Source organism: Zootoca vivipara, chromosome Z1 (genome assembly GCF_965207765.1).
Source record: "Zootoca vivipara chromosome Z1, rZooViv2.hap1.1, whole genome shotgun sequence".
NCBI classification, from domain to species: Eukaryota; Metazoa; Chordata; class Lepidosauria; order Squamata; family Lacertidae; genus Zootoca; species Zootoca vivipara.
In genome coordinates, this window is record NC_142583.1 from 75474641 (window position 1) to 75498192 (window position 23552).

The 23552-nt window shown below is 53.4% G+C and overlaps 1 protein-coding gene across 4 annotated transcripts; it reads right to left on the bottom strand.

Annotated features, from left to right (window-relative positions):
• On the bottom strand, window positions 1-19236 carry DQX1 (DEAQ-box RNA dependent ATPase 1). Of its 4 annotated transcripts, none has more exons than XM_035134527.3 (12): window positions 19099-19236; window positions 17911-18260; window positions 14246-14439; window positions 11132-11507; window positions 9265-9513; window positions 7097-7196; window positions 6674-6832; window positions 6371-6562; window positions 4401-4529; window positions 4096-4286; window positions 3294-3484; window positions 1-1447 (listed from the first exon to the last, which is right to left on the bottom strand). In XM_035134527.3, exons 2-12 carry the CDS (start codon window positions 18226-18228, stop codon window positions 1252-1254), a joined length of 2295 nt encoding a protein of 764 aa, XP_034990418.1. In that variant the 5' UTR covers window positions 18229-18260; window positions 19099-19236; the 3' UTR covers window positions 1-1251. The 4 variants fall into 4 exon arrangements, with proteins under 4 accessions (XP_034990418.1, XP_034990419.1, XP_088516912.1 ...); XM_035134528.3 differs by having other exon boundaries at window positions 19108-19233; XM_088660786.1 differs by lacking the exon at window positions 19099-19236 and having other exon boundaries at window positions 17911-18478.
• Window positions 19237-23552: the final 4316 nt, after the last annotated feature.

Sequence of the window (23552 nt, forward strand, 5' to 3'; positions counted from 1 at the left end):
AACAAAACAAAATAATTTATTTGGGAGAGGAAAGGGTTCAAGGGCACATTCCAGCCAGGCAAAATACCAGAGGAGGGGGCAAAGCAGGGTCTGTAAGGAATTTGGGGTGGGGGGGTGGGCTGAGGTTCTCCCCACATTTTGGCACCACCTTTTCTGTGCCTTTTTGGGGACGAGGGTGATCAGAATTCAACCTTGCATTTCACAGAGTTCAGTGTTTCCAAAGGTATCTTTTAATTCTTCTGCTTTGGTGAACCACATTCTAGGCCAGAAAGAGTCAAAGTGGGGGCGCCAGGTGCCAGGCACCCCACAAATGGCACTGACAGAAGACAGGGGTGCCCCGATCCCAAGCAGCCTCTCTAAAGTTAACAGTTCAGGATGAGGATCATGGCCGCTACTGCAAGCAAGAGACACCCACCCCCTCCCCTGGTGCAAAGAGTCGATAAAAAGCTCGGCAGCCAGTCAAGGGCCATCTTGCGCCCCCACCCCCACCCCCAAATAAGGCAGCAGTAAAAGCAGAGCTAAGAAAAGACTTCAGGGAAGAGCCAACCCCAAGAGTCCCAAAACAAGGGGGCAGGGCATCACCCTCGGCTAAAGCTGCCCCAAGACTAGGGGGAGCCCCTCAGAGGAGCCCCCCCAACAGCTCCCAGGCGCATGGCTTCTGTGACAAGGGAGGAGGAAGAGCAGTCTCTCCTGCTACATGCAAGAACAAAACTCTGCCCAGACCCACGGACCCAGGCGCCCCTTCCTGCACTGCCCTCCCACCAGCAAGGAGTGGGAAGCAGGGACCCACAAGGAGACCCCACCCTGCCACCACCTCCAGCCTGGGCTTGCCTCTGCCCACCTGACCGTCTGCCTGGGGTTCCGCCACCTTTGCCAATGAGCAGCCAGGGGGAAGTGGAGCCCTGAGCCCACGGCACACCTCCACAGGCCACCTCCGCCACCCACTGCGCCAGCCTCTGGTGGGTCCCAGAAAGAGCAGCCAGGCTCCCTGCAGTCTGCCCCAGAGTGTCCAACAGCAAAAGTACAGCAGGACCTGCCTCCTGGGCCCCCTGCCCGCCCTCTCCCATGCCCAGGGAATGCCAGGGGCTCTGGCGTCAAGGGGCAGCAGGCCTCACCACCCAGGGACACCAGCGGCCAGTGCTGTTGCTGCTGCTGCTGCTGCTCCAGGCCTGGGAGCCTCCTCTGTCCCCTGTGAACAGGATTCCTCCAGGGCCTGGGCTTCATCCGGACCCAGCAGTGCTCCTGCTGGGCTCATTGCAGTAGGCAGGTGTCCTCTGCGTCCTCGCCAGCTCTGGGCGCCTGAGGCCCCTCGTCCTGCAGCGGGGATGGGGGCGGAGATGGCAACTCGGAGGCCCCCGCCAGCTTCTCACGCAGCTCCAGGAGCAGCTCCCGGCTCTCGCTGGGCGGCAAGTTGCTCAAGTAGTACTGGGGTGCCAATTCTGCCAGCCTGTGGGGAGGAAGCACCCAGTTGAGGGAGGGCACGAACAGACACAGCCCACCAGAATGCAGCAGCTAGACCATATAACACTGGTCCTGAAAGACCTCCATTGGCTTCCAGTACGTTTCCAAGCTCCATTCAAAGGGTTGGTGCTGACCTTGAAAGCCCTGAACCAGGCTTCCTCAACCTCGGCCCTCCAGATGTTTTGAGACTACAATTCCCAACATCCCTGCTAACTAGGGATCATGGAAGGCTGCCCTAAACGGCCTTGGCTCAGTAGACCTGAAGGAGTGTCTCCACCCCCATCGTCTATCCCGGACACTGAGGTCCAGCGTTGAGGGCCTTCTGGTGGTTTGCTCACTGTGAGACGTGAGGTTACAGGGAACCAGGCAGGGGGCCTTCTCAGTGGTGGCACCCGTCCTGTGGAACGCCCTCCCACCAGATGTCAAGGAAATAAACAACTACCTGATTTTTAGAAGAGATCTGAAGGCAGCCCTGGTTAGGGAAGTTTAATGTTTGATGTTTTATCGTCTTTTTAATAAGCTGTTGGGAGCCGCCCAGAGTGGCTGGGGAAACCTGGCCGGATGGGCGGGGTATAAATAATAAATTATTATTCTTCTGACCATCCCGCCCTGCATAAGCGCCCCCCCCCATTGCTGCTGCTTCCTGGTCCACAGAGTGTAAGAGCCATAGGGGGGCCCATCTAGTCCAGCATCCTGGTCTCACAACGGCCAAATACCCCAAATAAACTAGGAGTTTAGATAGAATCATAGAGTTGGAAGAGACCACAAGGGCCATCCAGTCCAACCCCCTGCCATGCAGGAAACATCATCAAAGCATTCTTGACATATGGCTGTCAAGCCTCTGCTTAAAGACCTCCAAAGAAGGAGACTCCACCACACTCCTTGGTAGCAAATTCCACTGCCGAACAGCTCTTACTGTCAGGAAGTTCTTCCTAATGTTTAGGTGGAATCTTCTTTCTTGTAGTTTGAATCCATTGCTCCGTGTCCGCTTCTCTGGAGCAGCAGAAAACAAACTTTCTCCCTCCTCTATATGGCATCCTTTAATATATTTGAACATGGCTATCATATCACCCCTTAACCTTCTCTTCTCCAGGCTAAACATACCCAGCTCCCTAAGCCGTTCCTCATAAGGCATCGTTTCCAGGCCTTTGACCATTTTGGTTGCCCTCTTCTGGACACGTTCCAGTTTGTCAGTATCCTTCTTGAACTGTGGTGCCCAGAACTGGACACAGTACTCCAGGTGAGGTCTGACCAGAGCAGAATACAGTGGTACTATTACTTCCCTTGATCTAGATGCTATACTCCTATTGATGCAGCCCAGAATTGCATTGGCTTTTTTAGCTGCTGCATCACAGTGCTGACTCATGTCAAGTCTGTGGTCTACCAGATAGAGTGCCTCTGGGCCTGGAGGCTCTACTCTATAAGTATGCCAGAAGAGCTTGGTTGCTGAATCAGTCCACAGGGGACCCCCACCTAGCCCAGCACCCTGTTCTCTCACAGTGGCTAACCAGAGGCCCCCAAAGGGAAACCCACAAGCAGGATCCGAACACAAGAGCAACACTCTCCCCTCCTGCAGTTTCCAGCAACTGGGATTTAGAAGCAGTTTTGCCTCCAACCGTGGAGGTTGAGCAGAGCAATCCCAGCTAGGAGCCATCAAGAGCTCTTTCCTCCATGAATCTGTCCAGTCCTTGTCTAAGAGGCATGCCTGTGGAGCTGTCCGATGGCCTACAGTACCACCTGCTCTGACTTCAAAAAAGCCAAGGTCCTAGTCCTCATGGCCAAGGAATGGCGTCAACAGCCCTAACTCCCCCAGGCCCCCCACTGATGCTCACATCTCTGGCTGGATCTCGGAGACGATGCTGAGGCAGTTGTCCTGAGAGATGGTGAACTCGTGGTAGAGCACCCAGGGAGGCGGGCGGGGGGGCGGGCGACGCAGCCGGTAGCAGCAGCTGGGGGGCAGCTGGGCCACGTGCTTGTGGGTCAGCAGCAGGTAGTTGCCAGAGCCGTCAATGTCCCGGGCCACCTGAAAGCAGGAGGGGAAGCAGAGGCTCAAGCAGGTGGGACGGATCCATCCCCTTCCCAAGAGCCCAGGCAGGGAGAGATTGCAGGCAGTCCCAGGGAGAGACTGGTGGGACGCGGTGCAGGGTGGAGCCCCCCCCAGCTGGGCTCAGAGATAACATTCCTTGGCTTCAGCAGCCTGAATCTCCCTGGCTAGGCAAGGAAACCCCAGGCAGCTCTTCCTGCAGCTGAGCAGCACCCCAAGATCTCCAGCACCCCAAAACCCTGGAGTGAGAGACAGAGTGAGTGTCCAAGAGAGAGAGAGAGAGAGAGAGAGAGAGAGAGAGAGAGAGAGAGAGAGAGAGAGAGAGAGAGAGAGAGAGAGAGAGAGAGAGATGCTGTTGGCCCCCATCTGTCTCAGAAGACAGTGGAAGAGTTTGTCTTTGGGGGTGAAGTCTGGGGGACTTATGAGGGGGGGAACCCAGGGGGAAAGGCGAGGAGAGACCCTCCGCTCTCAGCCTGGGCTGCAGCCTCCCTGCCTGCCACCCGGACCCCCCTTTCTGCAGGGCTCTCCCAGCCCAGAGCTCCCTCGTGCTTCGCGGCCACGCCACCCAGGCCTTGACGCAGCAGCCTTACCTTGAGGAAGAAGCCCGAGATGAGGGCTTGCGTCAGGCGCTGGACGTTGCTGTCGCTGCCAAAGGCCGCCGGGGAGACGGGCAGCTCGATGCGCTGCATGACCTCCAGCAACTCTGCCCGCACGGCCCCCGCCAGCCGCAGGGCTGCCTCGCTCAACGCGTGCTTCCGGCACCAGCTCTCCGGGTCGCTCTCTGGGGGGGGGGAGGGAGGGAGGAGGGTGTGGGTGCCTCTCCTGGCTGCTTCCCTTGAGAGGGTTCCCCAGCAAGACTCCCCTCCCCTCTGTCCCACCCCCTCCGCAAACTCACGCTGCTGGAAGGCATTGAAGACGTTGATGAGGGTGAAGTGGTCCCCCGCCGGGTGCAGCAGACTCCGCTGCCGGGCCGCCAGGGCCTCCTCCCAGCGCGCCCCCTCGGGAGCCAGGAAGCAGGGCCAGGCTGCAGGGGGGGGGGGAGAGCAGGGGAATGTGGGATATTTCAAGAGCAGTCCAAACCAACCATTCACATTTTGCCAAAGAGGCACAACAGGCATCCTCAAACTTCGGCCCTCCAGATGTTTTGGACTACAATTCCCATCTTCCCTGACCACTGGTCCTGTTAGTTAGGGATCATGGGAATTGTAGGCCAAAACATCTGGAGGGCCGCAGTTTGGGGATGCCTAGGATAGGAGCTGAAGCTCGGAGAGCTTTCTCGTAAGTCTGCTAGAGAGAACTCTGCGAGAGACACTCCCATTGTGCCCTGACAGGCAGAGGGCAGAGCTAGAGATATTCTCCTACCTGCCTGGGCACAGCGTGTCTTTTTCGTCACCTTCCACCCAGCCAGAAACGTGAGAAGGCCTGCTAAGCCTGAGCTCCAAGGCTCAGACACCATTTTAAGCTAGACTTCTGTATAATAAATAATAACAAGAATAATAATAACAATAATTTCTTTATACCCCGCCCACCTAGCAGAGCCTCCCCAGCCACTCTGGGCGGCTCCCAACAGAATATTATAAACACGATAAGACACCAAACATTAAAAATGTTCCTAAACAGGTGCAGGGACCCAGGTGCAAGGGACCCAGGTGGCGCTGTGGTTAAACCACTGAGCCTAGGGCTTGCTGATCAGAAGGTCAGCGGTTCGAATCCCTGCGACGGGGTGAGCTCCCGTTGCTTGGTCCCAGCTCCTGCCAACCTAGCAGTTCGAAAGCATATCAAAATGCAAGTAGATAAATAGGAACCGCTACAGCGGGAAGGTAAACGGCGTTTCCATGTGCTGCTCTGGTTTGCCAGAAGCGGCTTTGTCATGCTGGTCACATGACCTGGAAGCTATACGCCGGCTCCCTCGGCCAATAATGCGAGATGAGCGCGCAACCCCAGAGTCGGTCATGACTGGACCTAATGGTCAGGGGCCCCTTTACCTTTACCTTTACCTTTAAACAGGGTTGCCTTCAGATGTCTTCTAAAAGTCAGATTTTACCAAAAAGGTAGGTTTTTGTAATTGAATTACCATTTTAAGCCTGCCTGAAGAATGCTGTATCTGTTATTCTGCAACAGAAACTGTTTGTGTTGACTATTGTTTTAAAGGGGGGGGAAATCCCAGGAGAATCCAGTCTGCCTTAAAGCACCCTGGATCACTTAAACGAAAACAAGCCCATCTAAGCTTCTTTTTAAGCTGCAAAGGGATGCACTCTGCTGAGCTAACAAATACCTAAGAAATATTGCCTCTTCCAGCATTTATTCTCATCCCTGCAGGGAATGCCTTTTGCTGCAGTCCCTGCCTTGCAGACGGCTGGGCCAGATGCCCCGATTGTGGCTGGAAGGGGGTCTGATACGAGGGCCTTAAGAGCAAAGGATGCTCTTCTCGCAGTTGCCAAATCCCCTCAAGAAGCCAGGGATCTAGGTAGACTGTGTCTGGACCTGGAGGCTCCAAAGGAGCAGAAAAAGTGCCAGGCTTTTAGATCAGGCCAAACGGGGCCCAACCCAAATGCCCCAAGCGTCACGGCCGCTCTCTCCTCCCGGTTTCCAGCAACTGGGATTCAGAAGCCTCGTTGCCTCCGGTGATGGAGGCAGAGAAGAGCCTTTGTGGCTAAAACTCTCCTCCCTGAATCGGCCCAATTCTCATTTCAAGCCCTCCATGTTGGTGGCCACCATTGCCTCCCAGGGGAGCGAGTTCAAGTGCCGGCCCGACTTTTCCCCTCCAAGGTCTCTGGAGCTGCAGGAGCCAAGCCGGCCGAGCCCGCCAGAGAGGAGGCCCCACAGCGCCCCCTGCAGGGTTGAGCGAGAGGCGGCTCCACCTACCCGTCAGCATGGCGGCCAGCGTGAGCATCTCGTGGACGCAGTCAAACTCGCAGGAGGCCAGCAGGGCCTTGGAGAGCTGGGGGTCCAGAGGGAACTCCGACATGATGATGCCCACCTCAGAGAGGTTCCCGTCGTCATCCAGGGCCGCCAGGTAGTCCAAGTCCTCCAGGGCCTGCATTAAGGACTCCGGGGCTGGGCAGGGAGAGAAGGGGAGAGCCCCGCTGAGCCTGGCTGGCTGGCAGGCAGAGCCCCCCCCCCTGCTCTGCCCCCAGCCAGACACTCCCCGCCTCCGCCCAGACATACCTGGCCGGTCCAGGAAGTCGCACTGGCCCATGTCCGCAATGTCCAGCCTCTTGAGCAGCAGGACCAGGCGGCTGAGGTTGGCTTCCGTGATGGGGGCCGGAGGGACGGGGGGCAGGCGCTGCTCATAGAAGGCGTCCGAGTAGAGGCGGAGGCAGGACCCTGCCGGGCACAGGAAGGGGCAGTGAGGCGGGCGGAGTCAAGGCTCTAGTCCCTAGGGAAGAGAAGGAGGCTGCTCTCCACCCCCACCCAAAAACCTTCGCGGGAGGTTTTTAAGCAGAGGCTGGATGGCCACCTGGCAAGGATGCTTTAGTTGAGATTCCTGCGTTGCAGGGGGCTGGACTGGATGACCCTTGGGGGTCCATGAAGTCCCAGGGTCTCCGTAGCACAGCTCCCAAAGGCCCTGGGGAAGGAGGGATCGCCTACCTGGGGGGTTCCCGGCGGCCCTGAGTCTCCGCGCCTCGGCCTGCTTCTTGCTTATGGGGCGCAAGCCCTGAGCCTCGGCTCGGATCTGCGGGTTGTAAACCTGCCCAGGAGAGAAAACGTCCGGAGACAGAACATCAACTGCGGGACAAACAACTGCAAGGACTTCAAGGTTTGAAGTTGAGATAAAACTTCATTCGGTGCAGAAGATGGTGTGGGCGGGAGGGGAGGCCACAGTTTTTTTATTTAAAGTTTTCTTCTCTACACTGATGATTTGGCAACCCTCCTCTGAATGTTTAGTTCAAATTATATTTGTACAAGCGAGGACAGAAGAAATTGGGTTATAGATATGGAATATAACATTAAACAGAACTGTGTGTGTAAAAAAGGAGGGGAAGGGGGAAAGCTCTATTTTGCAAAAGGTTTACGATGGAAACTTAGAGTTGACTCTTCCCCATCCTTTATTATTTACGGAGTGAAGAGTGAACTGAATAACGCTAAGAGGACTCGGAATTTAATTTAAATTAATTGGAAGTCTTGGTGCTCATTTATCTTCAGTTGCATGGAAGAATGAAAGGAGTCTGTGAACTTGCCAAGGAACTGATAAGGTTCTTTATTGAGTTATCTGCAGTTCGACAGACTGCTCTTCTTCCCAGGCTGAGAGGGGAAATGGTGGAAACAGGTTATTCATTGGGACAGTGATTTTTGTAGCTGTTGTTAAAGTTGCAAAACAATGAAGCACGGGAGGGAGGGAGGGAGAAATTTCTGGAACAACAAAGGGATATCAGCTCCGCCCAAGGCATGAAGGAGAACAGCAACAACTGGGAAAGATAGACAGACTGTTTTACAAGGCCAGGAAAAAACATCTTGGAGAGAATAATTGCCACACACAGGAAGATCAAGGATATACCGTGTTTCTCCGAAAATAAGACACCGTCTTATATTAATTTTCCCTCGAAAAAACACACTATGGCTTATTTTCAGGGGATGTCTTCTTCTTTTTTTTACAAGGTTAAACTGCCTATCATTATGGCTTATTTTTGGGGTATGGCTTATATTCCTTGAATGCTTAAAAATCCTGCTATGGCTTATTTTATGGCTACGTCTTATTTTCGGAGAAACAGGGTAGTGTGAGTGCCTCACTTGTAGTTTCATTTAATGTGTCATTTAATGTGTCAACATGAACATGAGTCAACAGTGTGATGCAGCAGCTAAAAAAGCCAATGCAATTCTGGGCTGCAAAAATAGGAGTATAGCATCTAGATCTAGGGAAGTAATAGTACCACTGTATTCTGCTCTGGTCAGACCTCACCTGGAGTACTGTGTCCAGTTCTGGGCACCACAGTTCAAGAAGGATACTGACAAGCTTGAACGTGTCCAGAGGAGGGCAACCAAAATGGTCAAAGGCCTGGAAACGATGCCTTATGAGGAACGGCTTAGGGAACTGGGTATGTTTAGCCTGGAGAAGAGAAGGTTAAGGGGGGATATGATAGCCATGTTCAAATATATAAAAGGATGTCATATGGAGGAGGGAGAAAGGTTGTTTTCTGCTGCTCCAGAGAAGCGGACCCGGAGCAAAGGATTCAAACTTCAAGAAAGAAGATTCCACCTAAACATTAGGAAGAACTTCCTGACAGTAAGAGCTGTTCGACAGTGGAATTTGCTACCAAGGAGTGTGGTGGAGTCTCCTTCTTTGGAGGTCTTTAAGCAGAGGCTTGACAGGCATACCGGTATGTCAAGAATGCTTTGATGGTGTTTCCTGCTTGGCAGGGGGTTGGACTGGATGGCCCTTGTGGTCTCTTCCAACTCTATGATTCTATAATATTGCAGTTGTTGTTGTATAAGGGATTATTATTATAACTGGAATGTAATGGAAATTAATAAGATTTTGGAATGCAGAAATGAAGCAAATAATCAAGCCATCAATTCTAGCACGTGGGGGGGGCACCTTATCTAAATTATAGAATTTGTTATTTAATCATTGTATTATAAATTGGTATTGTTATAACGAGGCTATTACTGGATTGTAATTGAAAACTAATAAAAATTATTATATATATAAGAAAACCACACCAGGAGGCAGACCCTGGGGAGACCCTTTGCTGCCCGTTCTCCCCCCACCCCCAAAGCTCCTCCCGGGCGGCTCACAGCCACCCCACCCCCTAGCTCACACTGTGCAGCTCCAGCCCGGCATCAACGACATGCCTGACGCTCCCCAGGGAGAAGCCGGCGTCCGCCACCCAGTGGGTGACCACAATCCTGCGCGCCCGGACCACCCCGGGCTGCTCCTGGCCGGTCTCGTAGAGCCGCTGGACGTCTCGGCCCACGCCAGGGTGGAGGGGCAGCACCAGCAGGGGCCCCAGGCTGGGGTCCAAGGCCAGGGCCTCCGCCCGGATGGCCTCACAGCACTCGTCAATCTCCTACAAGGGGGCGGGAAGAGAAAGGTATTCAGCTGCAGGAGGAACTCTAGGGGCATCCCAGAAGCCTCCTACCCCAGGGAATTAGGATGATGATTATTTATTGCAGGGTTTCCCAACCTAAGGTCTCCAGCTGTTGTTGGACTACAACTCCCATCATCCCTAGCTAGTGGGACCAGTGGCCAGGGATGATGGGAATTGTAGTCCAAAAAGAGCTGGAGACCTAAGGTTGGGAAACCCTGATTTATTGAATATATATACCGCGCTATACCCGGGGGTCTAGGGATCCCCCTTGAAAGGCAATCCCCCAGACCCTACCATTGTTCACCTCCCCCCACAAAGGCCCCCAAGAACTCACAATCTCATTTTATTTCATAAAATGGACATATGGCTTGGTTGTAGAAAACCTCAAATAATTTAGAACAAAACAGTAAGACCATGCAAAAAATGAAAAACCAGCAATAAAATTAAAAGGCATAAGCATTCTAAATAACTGGGTAGAGTTGCCTAAACATTAAAGTTTTTAGCCGGTGCCCCCAAGAGGACAGTGACGGCACCTGCCTGATATCAAGAGGCAGGGAGTTCCAAAGTGCAGGAGCTGCCACACTCAACTCTGGAGTTCTTGCCAATGCAGAAAGGGGCACCTGGATTGGTTCCAATTCTGCCAATGGGCACATGCAGGTGAACAGTTCCCAAGTTGCTCAGGGCTTTATGCTCATAGCAACACCCTGAACTGGGCCTGGTAGCCAATCAGACAAGCAGGGCAATCTCCGAGCCCAGGGGTCGGATGCTGGCAAGGCCTCCCTCTTCTCAGCAATTGCGCTGCAGCATTCGGCACTCACGGAAGCTTCCGAATCCAGCGCGAGGGAAGCCCCACCTGGAGCGCATGGCAGTAATCCAGTCCGTGCCGGATTTACATATAGGTACGCTAAACACGCTATAGCTTAGGGCTCTACTCTCTTGGGGCCCCCAAATTTAAAGGGAAAAAACACCTGGGTGTACATTTCCAAAATATAAGAATAAATAAAACAAAACCTACATCCAGCAACAGTGTTTTGTTTTGTGTTGTGTTGTGTAGGGTCCTATGATGTAAGTCATGGGCCTTGCCTGCTAGCCTGCTCCCTAAAATATCCCTGGTTTGCTCATTTCTATATACAGGGTGCCTCCATTCTGCATGGACTGGTTGCATAAATTACCATATATTCAACAACAAAAAACAGCGACAATTTGTTGTTGACCAAGGACAGCTGAACATATAAAGGGCCCCATTACCTTCAGGAGCTGAGGGCCTCATCCAACCCAAATCTGGCCCTGAATCCAATCCAGAAATAACCAAGGCACAAACTACTCTGGCAAGGCTTTCTTGGTCCAGGAATGGCCGCAGGTGAAGAACCAGCCCCGGTTGTCCAAGGCCCTTCTAGACACGGAGACTCCCATAGCCCCCCAGGGCCAGAAACACCCCCAAACTCCAAACCTGCTCCTTCAGGGGACGGCAACCCCCTTCAGGGGCTAAGGCAAGGCCTGGCACATTCAGGGCCCCCCTCCCGCTCTCTGCCTGCCTGGGGCCTCATCTCGATTGGAAAGGGAGAGCCAGGGATGCCTTGAGACCCGCTATCCCCACCTGCTTGCTGGCCAGGAAGACCATCACATCGCCAGGCTCCCTCCGCCGGTGCAGCTCCAGGGCGGCATGGCAGGCGGCCAAGACGTGCCCCCCCGGCAGGGGCTGCCTGAAGGCCAAGCGGGGGGCCGGGCTGGGCTCCGGGACCCGCACCACAGGGGCGTCGGGGCAGAAGCGCCGCAGGGGCTCCTCCATCAGCGGCTCGGTCACCACCACCAGGCGAAGCTCTGGGCGCTGGCGCTGCACGTCCTTCAGCAGCCCCAGCAGGAGGTCGGTGGGCACCGTCCGCTCCTGTGCCTCGTCCAGGACCACCACCCCGTACTGGTGCAGCAGGGGGTCCGACGTCATCTCCCGCAGAAGGACCTCGTCCGAGCAGAACCTGGAAGCCACAAGGCACCTGGTGGGTGGGGTCCGGGGGGCTGGGCCCTCCATGCTTTGGCTCCCCCCCTTGATTTCTTGCTGCTGCTGCTGAAACTCCTGAGCAGGCAGAAGACTCAAGACCACCCTGCCCTTTGAACCCCCCCCCAAATAACTGGCCCCTCCTGGCAGGTCTCTCAAGAGCCTCATGGCAGAAGCTGATGAGGAGGGTGTCAGAATCCTATATAATAAAGTGCAAGTGTCTCTGCGTCCAGGTTCCCTGTGTCCCGTTTTCCGCGCTAATGCGCATGTGCCCCAGGGACACAGGGATTGGACGAAGAGACTGCATGTGCGCACTCTCCCCCCCCCTGCCTCCTCCAACCTCCGCTTCCGGCCGGACACCGCCTCACTGCAGGGCACGTCAGGGAAGCGAGGGTGGAGGCCGGCGGAGGCCTCCTCCTCACAACCCTCCCTGGCCCGTGAGAGGAGCGGCGGGAGGCCGCGAAGCAGCGGCGGCGAGGTAGGCGTTTGTGTCCCGCGTCCTTCCTGTCGGTGGCTGGGGGAGAGGAAGGAAGGAGGAGAAAGCAGCGCTTTCCTGTCCCCCCTTGCAAGCCGCAAGCGCTTCTCCGAACCCCAGGATGTTCTAGCACCCGTTATTGAACGGGCTGAAATACACTAGTTTTTATATATCCTCTGCTGCGACAGCAAGCAGCAAAGGTGTGACTACTGTTTTTCACACACTGAGTCTGAGTTACATCGTAAGAGAGGAAGTTTATGTCTCTTCCTGGTCATGTGATGTTTTTCTGTACTCTTTCACTTCTCAATGGAGGAGGAAGCAAGATGCCTAGCACTGATCTGATGGAGTTTAAGGAGCAGAGAATGGACTGTGTAAATAGCCTTTGAATAAAGCAGCTCTTTCTTTTCCTACTGCATGGTGCATGCTTTTCTCTACGGAGGGGAGTCGCATATCACTGGCCTCTGGTCTGTCCAGGCATCGGCAGCCAGGGAAGGCCGCTCGGAAGGGTCTGATGGCTGGGGCTGTTTCCAACAGAGGGACCACACGGGAGGATAAAAGAATTGGGGATTTTGACCCCCAAGGGTCACACCCTGCAATGCAGGAATCACAACTGAAGCATCCATGACAAGAGGACCGTCCAACCTCCAAGGAAGGCTTATTTATTTCCAGGCCCTTGACCATCTTGCTTGCCCTCTTCTGCAAACATCGCAGCTTGTCAACATCCTTCTTCCATTTTGGTCCCCAGAATCGGACACAGGACTCCAGCTGTGGTCTGACCAAGACAGAAGAGAGCAGCCCTATCCCTTCCCTTGATCTGGACGGGACGCTGAATAAGAATAAGCCTAAAATAACAGTCGCAGAGCCCCCTCCATTGCCGCCACCCATTGCTTTTCCAGCTAGTCAGGATCTCCCTGTTCTGTCTCCCTCAAACGCTTCATGAGCAACTGTGTCCTTTTGCCCATGAAGCATTTCCGGTTGACTTGCCAATCCAGTTCTGCCCAGGCTGACTCCTGCTGCCTTCCAGGCTCCTGGGTGACCCAGAGATGGAAGAAAGGGGTGGGGGGTGGCAGAAGCAGTGGGTGCAAAGTCACCCCTCGCCACTTCTCAGCCTTCCTTCCTCCTGTGTGTCAGAGGAGCTGGCCAGGGGGCGGGGGGCAAAGGTGCCCAAAGGGTTGTGCTCAGGTCGATGGAGTCTTCTCTTTAGGGGCAACCCAGAGCTGGGGTGGGGTGAGCAGGACGGCTCCCTCTGGGCCAGGTGATGGGGGCTAAGGGGGCCATGGCGTGCTCCTCTCCTCTGGGCTCCCCCACGCCTGCCCCTTTTCCTTCTGCAATGGCTGGGGCAAGGTATGGCAGCCATCTTCAAATATCTGAAGGGCTGTCACATGGAAGATGGAGCAAGCTTGTTTCCTGCTGTCCCAGAGAGCAGGATCTGAACCCATGGCTTCAAGTTACAGGAAAGGAGATAATAATAATAATAATAATAATAATAATAATAATAATAATAATAATATAACATAAGTACAATAATTTATTATTTATACCCTGCCCATCTGGCTGGGTTTCCCCATCCACTCTGGACGGCTCCCAATCGAATATTAAAAACACAATACAGCATTAAACATTAAAAACGTCCCTAAACAGTCAAAACAAAATATATATAAAAAAATCCTTCCAGTAGCACCTTAGAGACCAACTAAGTTTGCCATAGATGTGAGCTTTCGTGTGCATGCACACTTCTTCAGATACACGAAAGCTCATACCTATGACAAACAGTTGGTCTCTAAGGTGCTACTGGAAGGATTTTTATTTTATTTTTTGTTTCGACTACGTCAGACCAACATGGCTATGTACCTGTAACAAATTCCCTAAGCAGGACTGCCTTCAGACGTCTTTTAAAAGTAGGATAGTTGCTTATTTCCTTGAGATTCTGACTCGATATCAGGAAGAACTTTTTATTGCTAAGAGCTGTTTGATGGTGGGAAAGGACTCCCATGGAAGGTGGCCAACTCTCCTTCCTTGGAGATTTTGAAGCAGAGGTTGGATGGCCACCTGTCACCTGTGATTCGTGCCTTGCAGGGGGCTGGGCTGGATGACCTTTGGGGGTCCCTCCCAACTCTAGGATTCTAAGTCAAGCCTGAAGCCTGCTTGGCTCCATTTGTACCAGGCACCTGCGGGAGGCAGGCCTGGCAGGCCAAAGAACGCCCCTCCCCCTGGCAGCCCCGGAGGGTCCCCTGCCCCCTCACCTGAGCAGCGTCTCGGAGGTGCAGCAGTCTTCGTAGGGGATGCTGTAGCCCAGCTCATGTCCCACATTGAGGTCCATTTCGTCTGCCACCCGCAAGGCCAGGCTGAGGGCGGCCAGGCTGTGGGGCTGCGTGCAAACCACTTGGCCGGGTGCAAATTGCAGAGAGAGGGCGTGCTCAGCACACCACTGGGGCACCTGGGGAAGGGAGGAGGGACAGGTGAGGCCGGGCCAGGCGGGGCTTGGCTATCCCTCCCCTCCAGGTGCTACCATTCTGGACTCCACACTTCCAAGGCACCCAGGGGAAAAGCCCATAATCCTCCATCTGGAGGGGGCAGAGACTAGCCGGCTGGATCCCACCAATGGCCCATCTAGCCCCGCATCCGGGTATCACAATGGCTGACCAGATCCCCCCCAAGGGAAATCTGAAAGCAGGATCCGAGCTCAAGAGCAACACCCCCCCGCCTCCAACTAGGGGGGGCTGAGCAGAGTCGACACAACTGGCAGCAATCCTCCTTTTGCAGGAGAGCGCAGGAGCTAAAGACCACCTGATTCGCCGAGCAGCAAAAAGAGAAAAGAAAGAAAGAAAAAGAAAATTTCTGCCGGGCTGCCTGGCCTGGTAGAGTAGCAGCAAAAAATGAAAGAAAGAAAGAAAGAAAGAGAAAAGAAGAAGTGTCTAGACCAGGCATCCTCAAACTTCGGCCCTCCAGATGTTTTGGACTACAATTCCCATCATCCCTGACCACTGGTCCTGTTAGCTAGGGATCATGGGAGTCGTAGGCCAAAACATCTGGAGGGCTGCAGTTTGGGGATGCCTGGTCTAGACATTTTGTTTTGGTGCTCAGCACCCAGCTTCCAGGAGCCCCATGGCTCTTAGCTTCCCTATCCCTGTTTCTAACACTGCACAATAAATAATAATAATAATAATAATAATAATAATAATAATAATAATAATAATAATATATTATTTATACCCCGCCTATCTGGCTGGGTTTCCCCAGCCACTCTGGACGGCTCCCAACAGACTATTAAAAACACGATAAAACATCAAATATTAAAAACTTCCCTAAACAGGGCAGCCTTCAGATGTCTTCTAAACATCAGATAGTTGTTTATTTCTTTGACATCTGATGGGAGGGCGTTCCACCAAGGGAGCTACCACCAAGCAGGCCCTCTGCCTGGTTCCCTGTAACCTCCCTTCTCACAGTGAGGGAACTGCCAGAAGGCCCTCGGAGCTGGACCTCAGTGTCCAGGCTGAATGATGGGGGTGGAGACGCTCCTTCAGGGATCCTGGGCCAAGGCCATTTAAGGCTTTAAATGTCAGCACCAACACTTTGAATTGTGCACAAAAGCTTCTCCAAATGTTTCCCCCTCTCCCTCCGGCCTTTTTCTTCAGCATCTGAGGAGCGGCGTCATGTCCCCGCTGGGCCTTCCCTTCTCCAGGGAAAGCACCCAAACGCGAGCAGGATCCAGCCCCCAAAACGACAGGCAGGCCCATCATCCTTGGGTGGAGGGGTTGCCAACTGCCAGCAAGCAAGGACACCCCCCTCCCCAAAGCCATAGGCAGGGAATGTGAAACCCCAAGGATTCCACACTAGTGCCTTGGACACAACACCCCACAGAAGAAGAGCTTGCCTTACGCCTTGGTATCCGTGAGCCAGGATTGCCCCAACCCAGGGAGACCATCAGAGCTTCCCTTCCGCTTGCTGGGAGCCACCAGCCAGCTCTACTCTGTGGATTGGGGCGTGAGGGGTCTGTTGCTGGAACCCACAGGAGGGCATCCTGTCCGCCACTGGGGCATCTGGGAGAGCAGGGTGCTGGACTAGATGGGCCCCTTTGGCCTGATCCAGCAGGCTCTCCTTAATTTACAAAGGTGGGTTTCTTGCTTGCTATTGATCAGCAGGAATTTCAATGAAACCGAAGGAGAAAGGGCAAGCCCCACTCAAACTCCTCCATGCCCACCGCTGTGCTACCAGATAGCCAGGTGAGCAGGTGCCCCCAGGGCTACGGTACTCAAGATTCTCCTTGGGCAAACAGGTGTCCTTCCGTGTTGAGAGGGAGCCAGCGAGGAAGGCTGCTTCCAATGTGCCCCACCCAGGCCAAGGTCCACCTCCCTGCGGCTTCTCCTTCCATGTCAGGAGAGGCTCTGCCTGGAATCTGCCCGTCTGGGTCCCAAGCACTCCCCTTGCACGCCCCTCTCATGCCGAGCCCCTCCTGCCTGGACCAAGGGGGGCAAAAGCTGGTTGTAGGCAAGGAAGGAGAAGCCGGCCCCCGCCAAGAGGAAAAGGAGTGAAATACAGCTGAAAATGCTGGCAGCATTCAGATAAATTCAATAGTGTTAACAAGTGTTGATGGATGCAAGAATGCAGCGGTCAGCAAACTTTTTCAGCAGGGGGCCGGTCCACTGTCCCTCAGACTTTGTGGGGGGCCGGACTATATTTTGGGGAAAAAATGAACGAATTCCTATGCCCCACAAATAACCCAGAGATGCATTTTAAATAAAAGGACACATTCTACTCATGTCAAAACATGCTGATTCTTGGACCATCCGCGGGCCGGATTGAGAAGGCAATTGGGCCGCATCCAGCCCCTGGGCCTTAGCTTGGGGACCCCTGCAATAATGGAATACTGAATGGTGTAGCTTTTTGTACAATAGACAGAGATTTATGAGATCTAAAAATGAACCATGGAAAGAGAAGAAGCAAAGTCATTGATATCTTAAGGATGTAAAATGAGAATTTAAAATTGTAAAAAAAAAATCTAATTTAAAAATTATATATATACAGTATATATAAAGAAAGAAAGAAAGAAAAGGGGTGAGGCCACAAAGCTCCCCCCCCCACCATGATGATGTATCCCCATCTATGCTAACAGAGAGTTTGTGCGTTCTCTAGCAGAAATCCCAAGTCAATGAGAGGCTAATTGGCACCAGAACTGAGACAAACCTCACACTGCCTGGAGACCAAGGCAGGGCACACCTTGGCAGCTAAGCCAGCAAGTTCAGACAACAACACAGCACCCAGCCTCTTGGGACTGAGGAAGGGGAAAGCCTCTCACACACACCCCGGGAATAATAATAATAATAATAATAAATAATAACTTATACCCCATCCATCTGGCCAGGCCTCCCCAGCCACTCTGGGCTGCTTCCAACAGAATGTTCAAAACATGGTAGAACATCAAACATTAAAAACTTCCCTAAGCAGGGCTGCCTTCAGATGTCTTTTAAAATCAGGTAGTTGTTTATTTCTTTGACATCTGATAGGAGGGCGTTCCACAGGGCAGGTGTCACCACCGAGAAGGCCCTCTGCCTGGTTCCCTGTAACTTCACATATTTTTTCCTTTAAACATATTTATTATTATTATTATTTATTGTTTATACCCCGCCCATCTGACTGGGTTTCCCCAGCCACTCTGGGCGGCTTCCAACAGAAGAATAAAATAATCGATTAAAGATTAAAAGCCTCCCTAAACAGGGTTGCCTTCTAAAAATCTGGTAGCTGTTTTTCTCTTTGACATCTGACAGGAGGGCGTCCCACAGGGCGGGCGCCCCATATTATTTAAACATCTTATTTTTCTTTCAATATTTTACGCTATTTCCGCAGCACAGCCCCCTCTCTCCTCCCCTCGGGTGGCAGCTGCTGCCAGGCCAGCTGGGTGCCCACTCACCTGGGTGCTCTTGCCGGCCCCCGGCTCCCCAGACACCACGACGATGCTGCTTCCGCCCTCCAGGTGCTCCAGGAAGGGGAACTTGGAGCCCCAGATGGGGAGGTGGCGGCGCTGGCGCAGCAGCTCATAGTAGCGGGAGGAGAAGGGCAGCCCGTCGTACGGATTCACCTCCAGGTCGCCCTCACAGCTCCCAGACAGGCCTTCCGTGTGGCTGTCGCCGTCTTCATCTTCGTCCTCTTCCTCATCCAGGAGGGAGCTCAGCCCATCCGACTGATCCAAGGGGCCAGGGGGGTCCTCTGCTGCTGCAGCCGCTGCCATGGCAGTCCAGCCCTCGGGGTCTCCCAGGAAACCTGCAGAGGGGAGAGGGAAGGAAGGGGGGGAAGCCCACCCAAGGGACTCTGAATGCCAGATCACGGGATGCCGCAGGGTTTCTGCCTCAGGGACAAAGGGCTTTGGGCTCTGATCTCCTGGATCTGCCCAAATGTCAGACCAGGTGCAAAGGGGGATCCATGGCTCCAGGTGGGCCAAGATGCTCCCTGCCCTCCTCCAGACCCCAAGGGAGAGCAGCTGAAACGGCTCAGCTCCCCCGCCGGCGCTGGATGTGGGTCAGAGAGAGAGAGAAGCTAGGGGCATTAGGCAAGCGGGTCCCCTGTGCTCTGTGCCCACAACCTTCTCTCATAGAATGGTGGAGTTGGGAGGGACCCCCAAGGGTCATCTAGCCCAACCTGCTGCAAGGAAGCAATCGCCCCCCCCATGTCCAAGCCCAGGGAGCCTGGGGAGGGCCGGGCGGAGCCGAGGCTGCCGCTGCCCGGTGCCAAGCAGCCAGCTCACGGGGCAACGCAGCAGCAGCAGGGCGGCATCCTCGCCCAGACACGTCAGGCAGGCTGGCTGGCCGGGGGGGGGGGGCGGTGGCTCCGCAGAGACCGGCAACCGGGGAGACCCCACCCCCACCCACCCCGGCCGCAGGGAGCCCCGGGGCGGCGCCGAGAGCGCCTGGCCGCTGTTGCCCCAGGCGGGAGGGTGGGGGCCCCGATCCCGGCGGGGGCCCCGATCCCGGCGGCGCCTCCCGCCCTCCCGCCGACGGGCAGAGCCACGGCCAAGCCGCTGCTGCGCCCCCGACGCCCGGCCCGGATCGGGGACGGAGAGGGGCGCCTCCCGGACCCCCCTCCCCCCCCCGCCGGGCCTCACCTGTCTCACCTGCGCCGCGCAGGCGACGGAGTGGGAGGAGGGAGGAGGGGAGGGGGAGGGGGCGCAGCCGCGTGACCGCGAGCGGCCAATGGCCGCCGGACTAGACGGCTGGCTCTCCAGCTGGGGGGGGCGGAGCCGAGCGGCACTTCCGGTCTCCTCCCCGCCTCCTGTGACGTCATGCACACCTGGCGGGGCGGGGCCGACTCCCCCGCTCCGCCTGGCGCTCTTCTCCCGCCCCCTCCCCGGAGGTGGGTCTTGGCGCCCCTTTCCTGCTGCTGGAGACCTTGGGGCGCGCAAGGCCGGACTCTGCGCCCCTTCGCTGCAGCCTTTCCCGGGGCGCGCAAGGAGGAGCCCTCTAAGCCCTTTTTAAGATAAAAACACAATGAACAGATGAAAGATGATGTCGATGATTGGTTTCAATATTGCCAAATTAAAGAGGTGGTTAAAAAGGATAAAAAAATAGGTTTCCAAATGGAAAAATCCAAACTTGGAAATGATACCGCTGGACACAAAATCGAAGAATCTTTCTAAGATGTATAATTTATTGCTGGAATGGCATACGAAAGATGAACAAACGAAATCGGTAATGATTGAATGGGCAAAAGATGGGGGGCATAATATTATGGTGGAGGAATGGGAAAGGTTGTGGGGAAAGTCTATTAGGTTTACCGCATGTAATGTTTTGAAAGAAACTTTGATGAAAATGATTACAGGTAGGTAGCCGTGTTGGTCTGAGTCGAAGTAAAATAAAAAAAATCCTTCAGTAGCACCTTAAAGACCAACTAAGTTTTTATTTTGGTATAAGCTTTCGTGTGCATGCACACTTCTTCAGATACACACGGGAGTGTATTCAGTGTATCTGAAGAAGTGTGCATGCACACGAAAGCTTATACCAAAATAAAAACTTAGTTGGTCTTTAAGGTGCTACTGAAGGAATTTTTTTGATGAAAATGATGTATAGGTGGCATTTAACACAAGTTAAACTTGCAAAAATTTACCATACACATGATAACAAATGTTGGAAATGCAAAGGTGTTGAAGGAACTTTTTACCACATGTGTTTTATGTTTTGTTGTTGTTGTTGTTGTTGTTGTGTATCTGTGGTTAATTTGCTTTCATAAAAGCAATAAAACATTTTTTGGGGGGGGGAAGGAGGAGCCCACCGGGAGGGAAAGTGGAGGAGGCCACTTGCCCCCCCCTGCCCCCTGGAATGCTGTTGCTGCCCCTTCCCTTTGACAGGTCCTCCCAGACAAGCTTCACCAAGCCAGGAGCCCGAGGCGCACCATGCGCTGCCCTGGCTGTCTTGGGGCGGAGGGGCAGGAGGCGTTGATGCCCGGGTCACGTTGGGCAAGATGGGCAGGAGGCGAGGGCCGCCCGGTGACTCTGGCCAGGTGCGGGGAGCGACCTAGGCAGACAGGCAGGCAGGCAGGGAGATAGAATGCGGCATCGTTGTGGTGCCGGCTGCTCCTTGGCTCACTTCCTTGAGCTGCGCAGTCAGGAGCACACTGAAGGGCTGGCATCTCCCGGACTGAGTCTTTGGGCCACCGAGGCTAATCTCAGCTCAGTGGCTTCATGCCGATTTAAAATAGCAGGGAAAAGAGGGGGGGAGGCTTTGAGTGCCACTGCTTACCCAGATCACATCTTGCCAGCCATCAGACCTGACTGGCACCCTTGTTGCTTCCAGGCCCAGTTCACAGCGCTGCTTCTTCCTTGACCCCGAAGCTCTCACTGAGTCTGGACACTCCCTTCTCAGCACCCTCACACACACACAAACACACCCGCTGGTGCGTCAGAAGGGAGCCCCACCTGCGGAAAGGCCTCCTGGGCTTTGCTGCCTTCAGCTTTGAATGAAAAACAAAGAGACTTTGCCAATTAATCATGGCGGGAGATTTCATGGATATCACAAAACACTTGGAGTCTTCCTTACCAGGCCCGTGACGGAGAAGACCGAAAGGTGTGCACTGAATGATGACGAGATGCAAAAATTACACTCAGATAACTCGAGTTTAAATATAGACAGACACACATTTAACCTTGTACAGCTGCAGATGGCTAATAAACTGACTTAAAGTCATTGATAATATAAACGTTTTAAAGGAACAAAGGCAGAGTTAAACTATGGAATTCATGCCTGCGGGAGTCAGTCCTCTGGGAATATGCAGGTGACTTTGGAAGGGACGGCACATGGAAGAATCATGACCAAGCCTATGAGGAGGCGTGTAGTGGTGATAGAGGTTTCCCTACTGAGGGGTACAGAAGCAGTGATCTGTGGGCCTGATAAGATGTCTCGAGAGGTGTGCTCTGTCTCCCCAGGGCCAAGATCCAAGATGTAACAGAACGGCTGCAACGAATTACCGGTATAAAACCCACTGACAAATACCCCTTCCTTTTGGTCCATGTGGGAACCAATGACACTGCTAACCTTAGCCTCCAGAAGATGATAGCCATGTTCAAATATATCAAAGGATGTCATATAGAGGAGGGAGAAAGGTTGTTTTCTGCTGCTCCAGAGAAGCGGACACGGAGGAATGGATTCAAACTACAAGAAAGAAGATTCTACCTAAACATTAGGAAGAACTTCCTTTTTTATAATATTTTTATTAGTTTTTTATATATAAACAGACAAAACATAAAATACAACAATATATCTATTTTCTGTCCCTCCAACCAACCTCCCTTCCCCCACCAGTCCACTTCTGTAAGTAAGAGCTGTTCGGCAGTGGAATTTGCTCCCAAGGAGTGTGGTGGAGTCTCCTTCTTTGGAGGTCTTTAAGCAGAGGCTTGACAGGTACCGTATATGTCAGGAATGCTTTGATGGTGTTTCCTGCTTGGCAGGGGGTTGGACTAGATGGCCCTCGTGGTCTCTTCCAATTCTATGATTCTATGAGACAGTGATGGCTCCCAACTTGGATGGCTTAAAAGAGGATTGGACAAATTCACAGAGGAGAGGGCTATTGATGGCTTCTAGCCACAATCGCTCTGCCCTGCCTCCAAAGTCTTCCTGTAGCTTAGAATGAATGAAGTTCCTCCCATCTTTGAGGGAATCTGAGCTGTGTGCATTTGCACAGCCAGGCCACAGAAATCGGACTTTCCTTTTGCTGGAACATTCTCTTCTGATCCACCCAGTTCAGCTAAAAGTGAAAGTTTGCACAGGGGCTTGGGATGGTGGCCTGCTCTGGAAGGATCCAATTAATTCCCTCCCATGGGGAGCAATGAGTCTCCTGTCTGGCGAGGGGCCTTTGATTTCACCTTGGCCAAGGGCAGCCTCCCTCCTGTGCTCAAATTCAGACCTGCCCTCTGATGCACAAAGGACGCAGAGCTGAATGGCCTTTGCAAGGAGGAAAGAGGGGGGCTGGCTGCCAATGGTCCCTTTGTAAAATCCTGTCACCTTACCTGCAGGTCCTTGATGTTCAACACATCAATGTTTAATTGATTCTGAGAGCCCCAAGAAAGAGAGTCTGGGACAGGCTGGAGACGTCATCACTTGCCCTCCCTCCCAGGTTTTGATCAGCAAAGTCGGATTTTCTCAAGGAGCAACAAGAGCAATTGCCCCCTCCATTTGGGACCAGGGTTTGCCTCTGGGGTGGCATTTAAAACAGGGCACTCTGCCAGCTTAGACTAGGTTCTTACAGCTCCTCGGGTCTTGCCAGGGTGGGGGCATGAGGGAAAAGAGAGGGGGGTCCCCTTGGGCTGCCCAGTTCCCATCACTCTGTTACTTCATTTTTTTACTTTTGTGTTTATCACAGATCAAAAAGCAAAGGATCAAAATCAGGGGAAGGAACCCATGGAAGTGGGGAAAAGCTCCCCAACAAATTGAGCCAGTGGTGGATTGGGCAGAAAAGACCGATGATGCTATCAAAGGCTGATTGATGTTCTGTAATTTTTTATTCTGATCAATGGGTAGTTGTCAGATTTCCTGCTTTTTTAATTCAAGGGCACAGTTATGAATCATGAAAACACATTTCAGCAATATTGAACACGAAAGCTTATAATTGAGTTGTTTGTCCATTAAATAAGCAAATGTGAAAATGCTTTGAAAGGTAGGGGCACCATCGCTCCCTCTAAGTAGGCAGTAAAAAGCCACTCAAAACCCCTTTGGAGGCATCCCTGAAGGTATCTTGCCTGGTCCCTCCCTCCCTCTTTGGGGTCTTCAGATGCGCTCTATGTGGGGCTCCCTTTGAAGGTGACCCGGAAACTACAACTAATCCAGAATGTGGCAGCCAGACTGGTGACTGGGAGCGGCTGCTGAGACATTATATCACTGGTCCTGAAAGACCTACATTGGCTCCCATAACATTTCCGATGGTGCTGACCCTTAAAGCCCTAAACGGCCTTGGTCCTCTATACCCAAAGGGGCGTCTCCACCCCCATTGTTCTGCTCGGACACTGAGGTCCAGCACCGAGGGCCTTCTGGCGGTTCCCTCACTGCAAGAAGCAAAGCTACAGGGAACCAG

What these genes read in the sequence shown, in the direction of transcription:
- DQX1 (XM_035134527.3), bottom strand. Translation starts at nt 18,228, where the DNA reads ATGGCAGCGGCTGCAGCAGCAGAGGACCCCCCTGGCCCCTTGGATCAG. An exon ending in CTTCAATGCCTTCCAGCAGC is followed by an intron (nt 4,287 to 4,400) that starts GTGAGTTTGCGG and finishes CCCCCCCCCCAG; the next exon opens with AGAGCGACCCGGAGAGCTGG. An exon ending in TCTCGGGCTTCTTCCTCAAG is followed by an intron (nt 3,485 to 4,095) that starts GTAAGGCTGCTG and finishes TCCTGCTTTCAG; the next exon opens with GTGGCCCGGGACATTGACGG.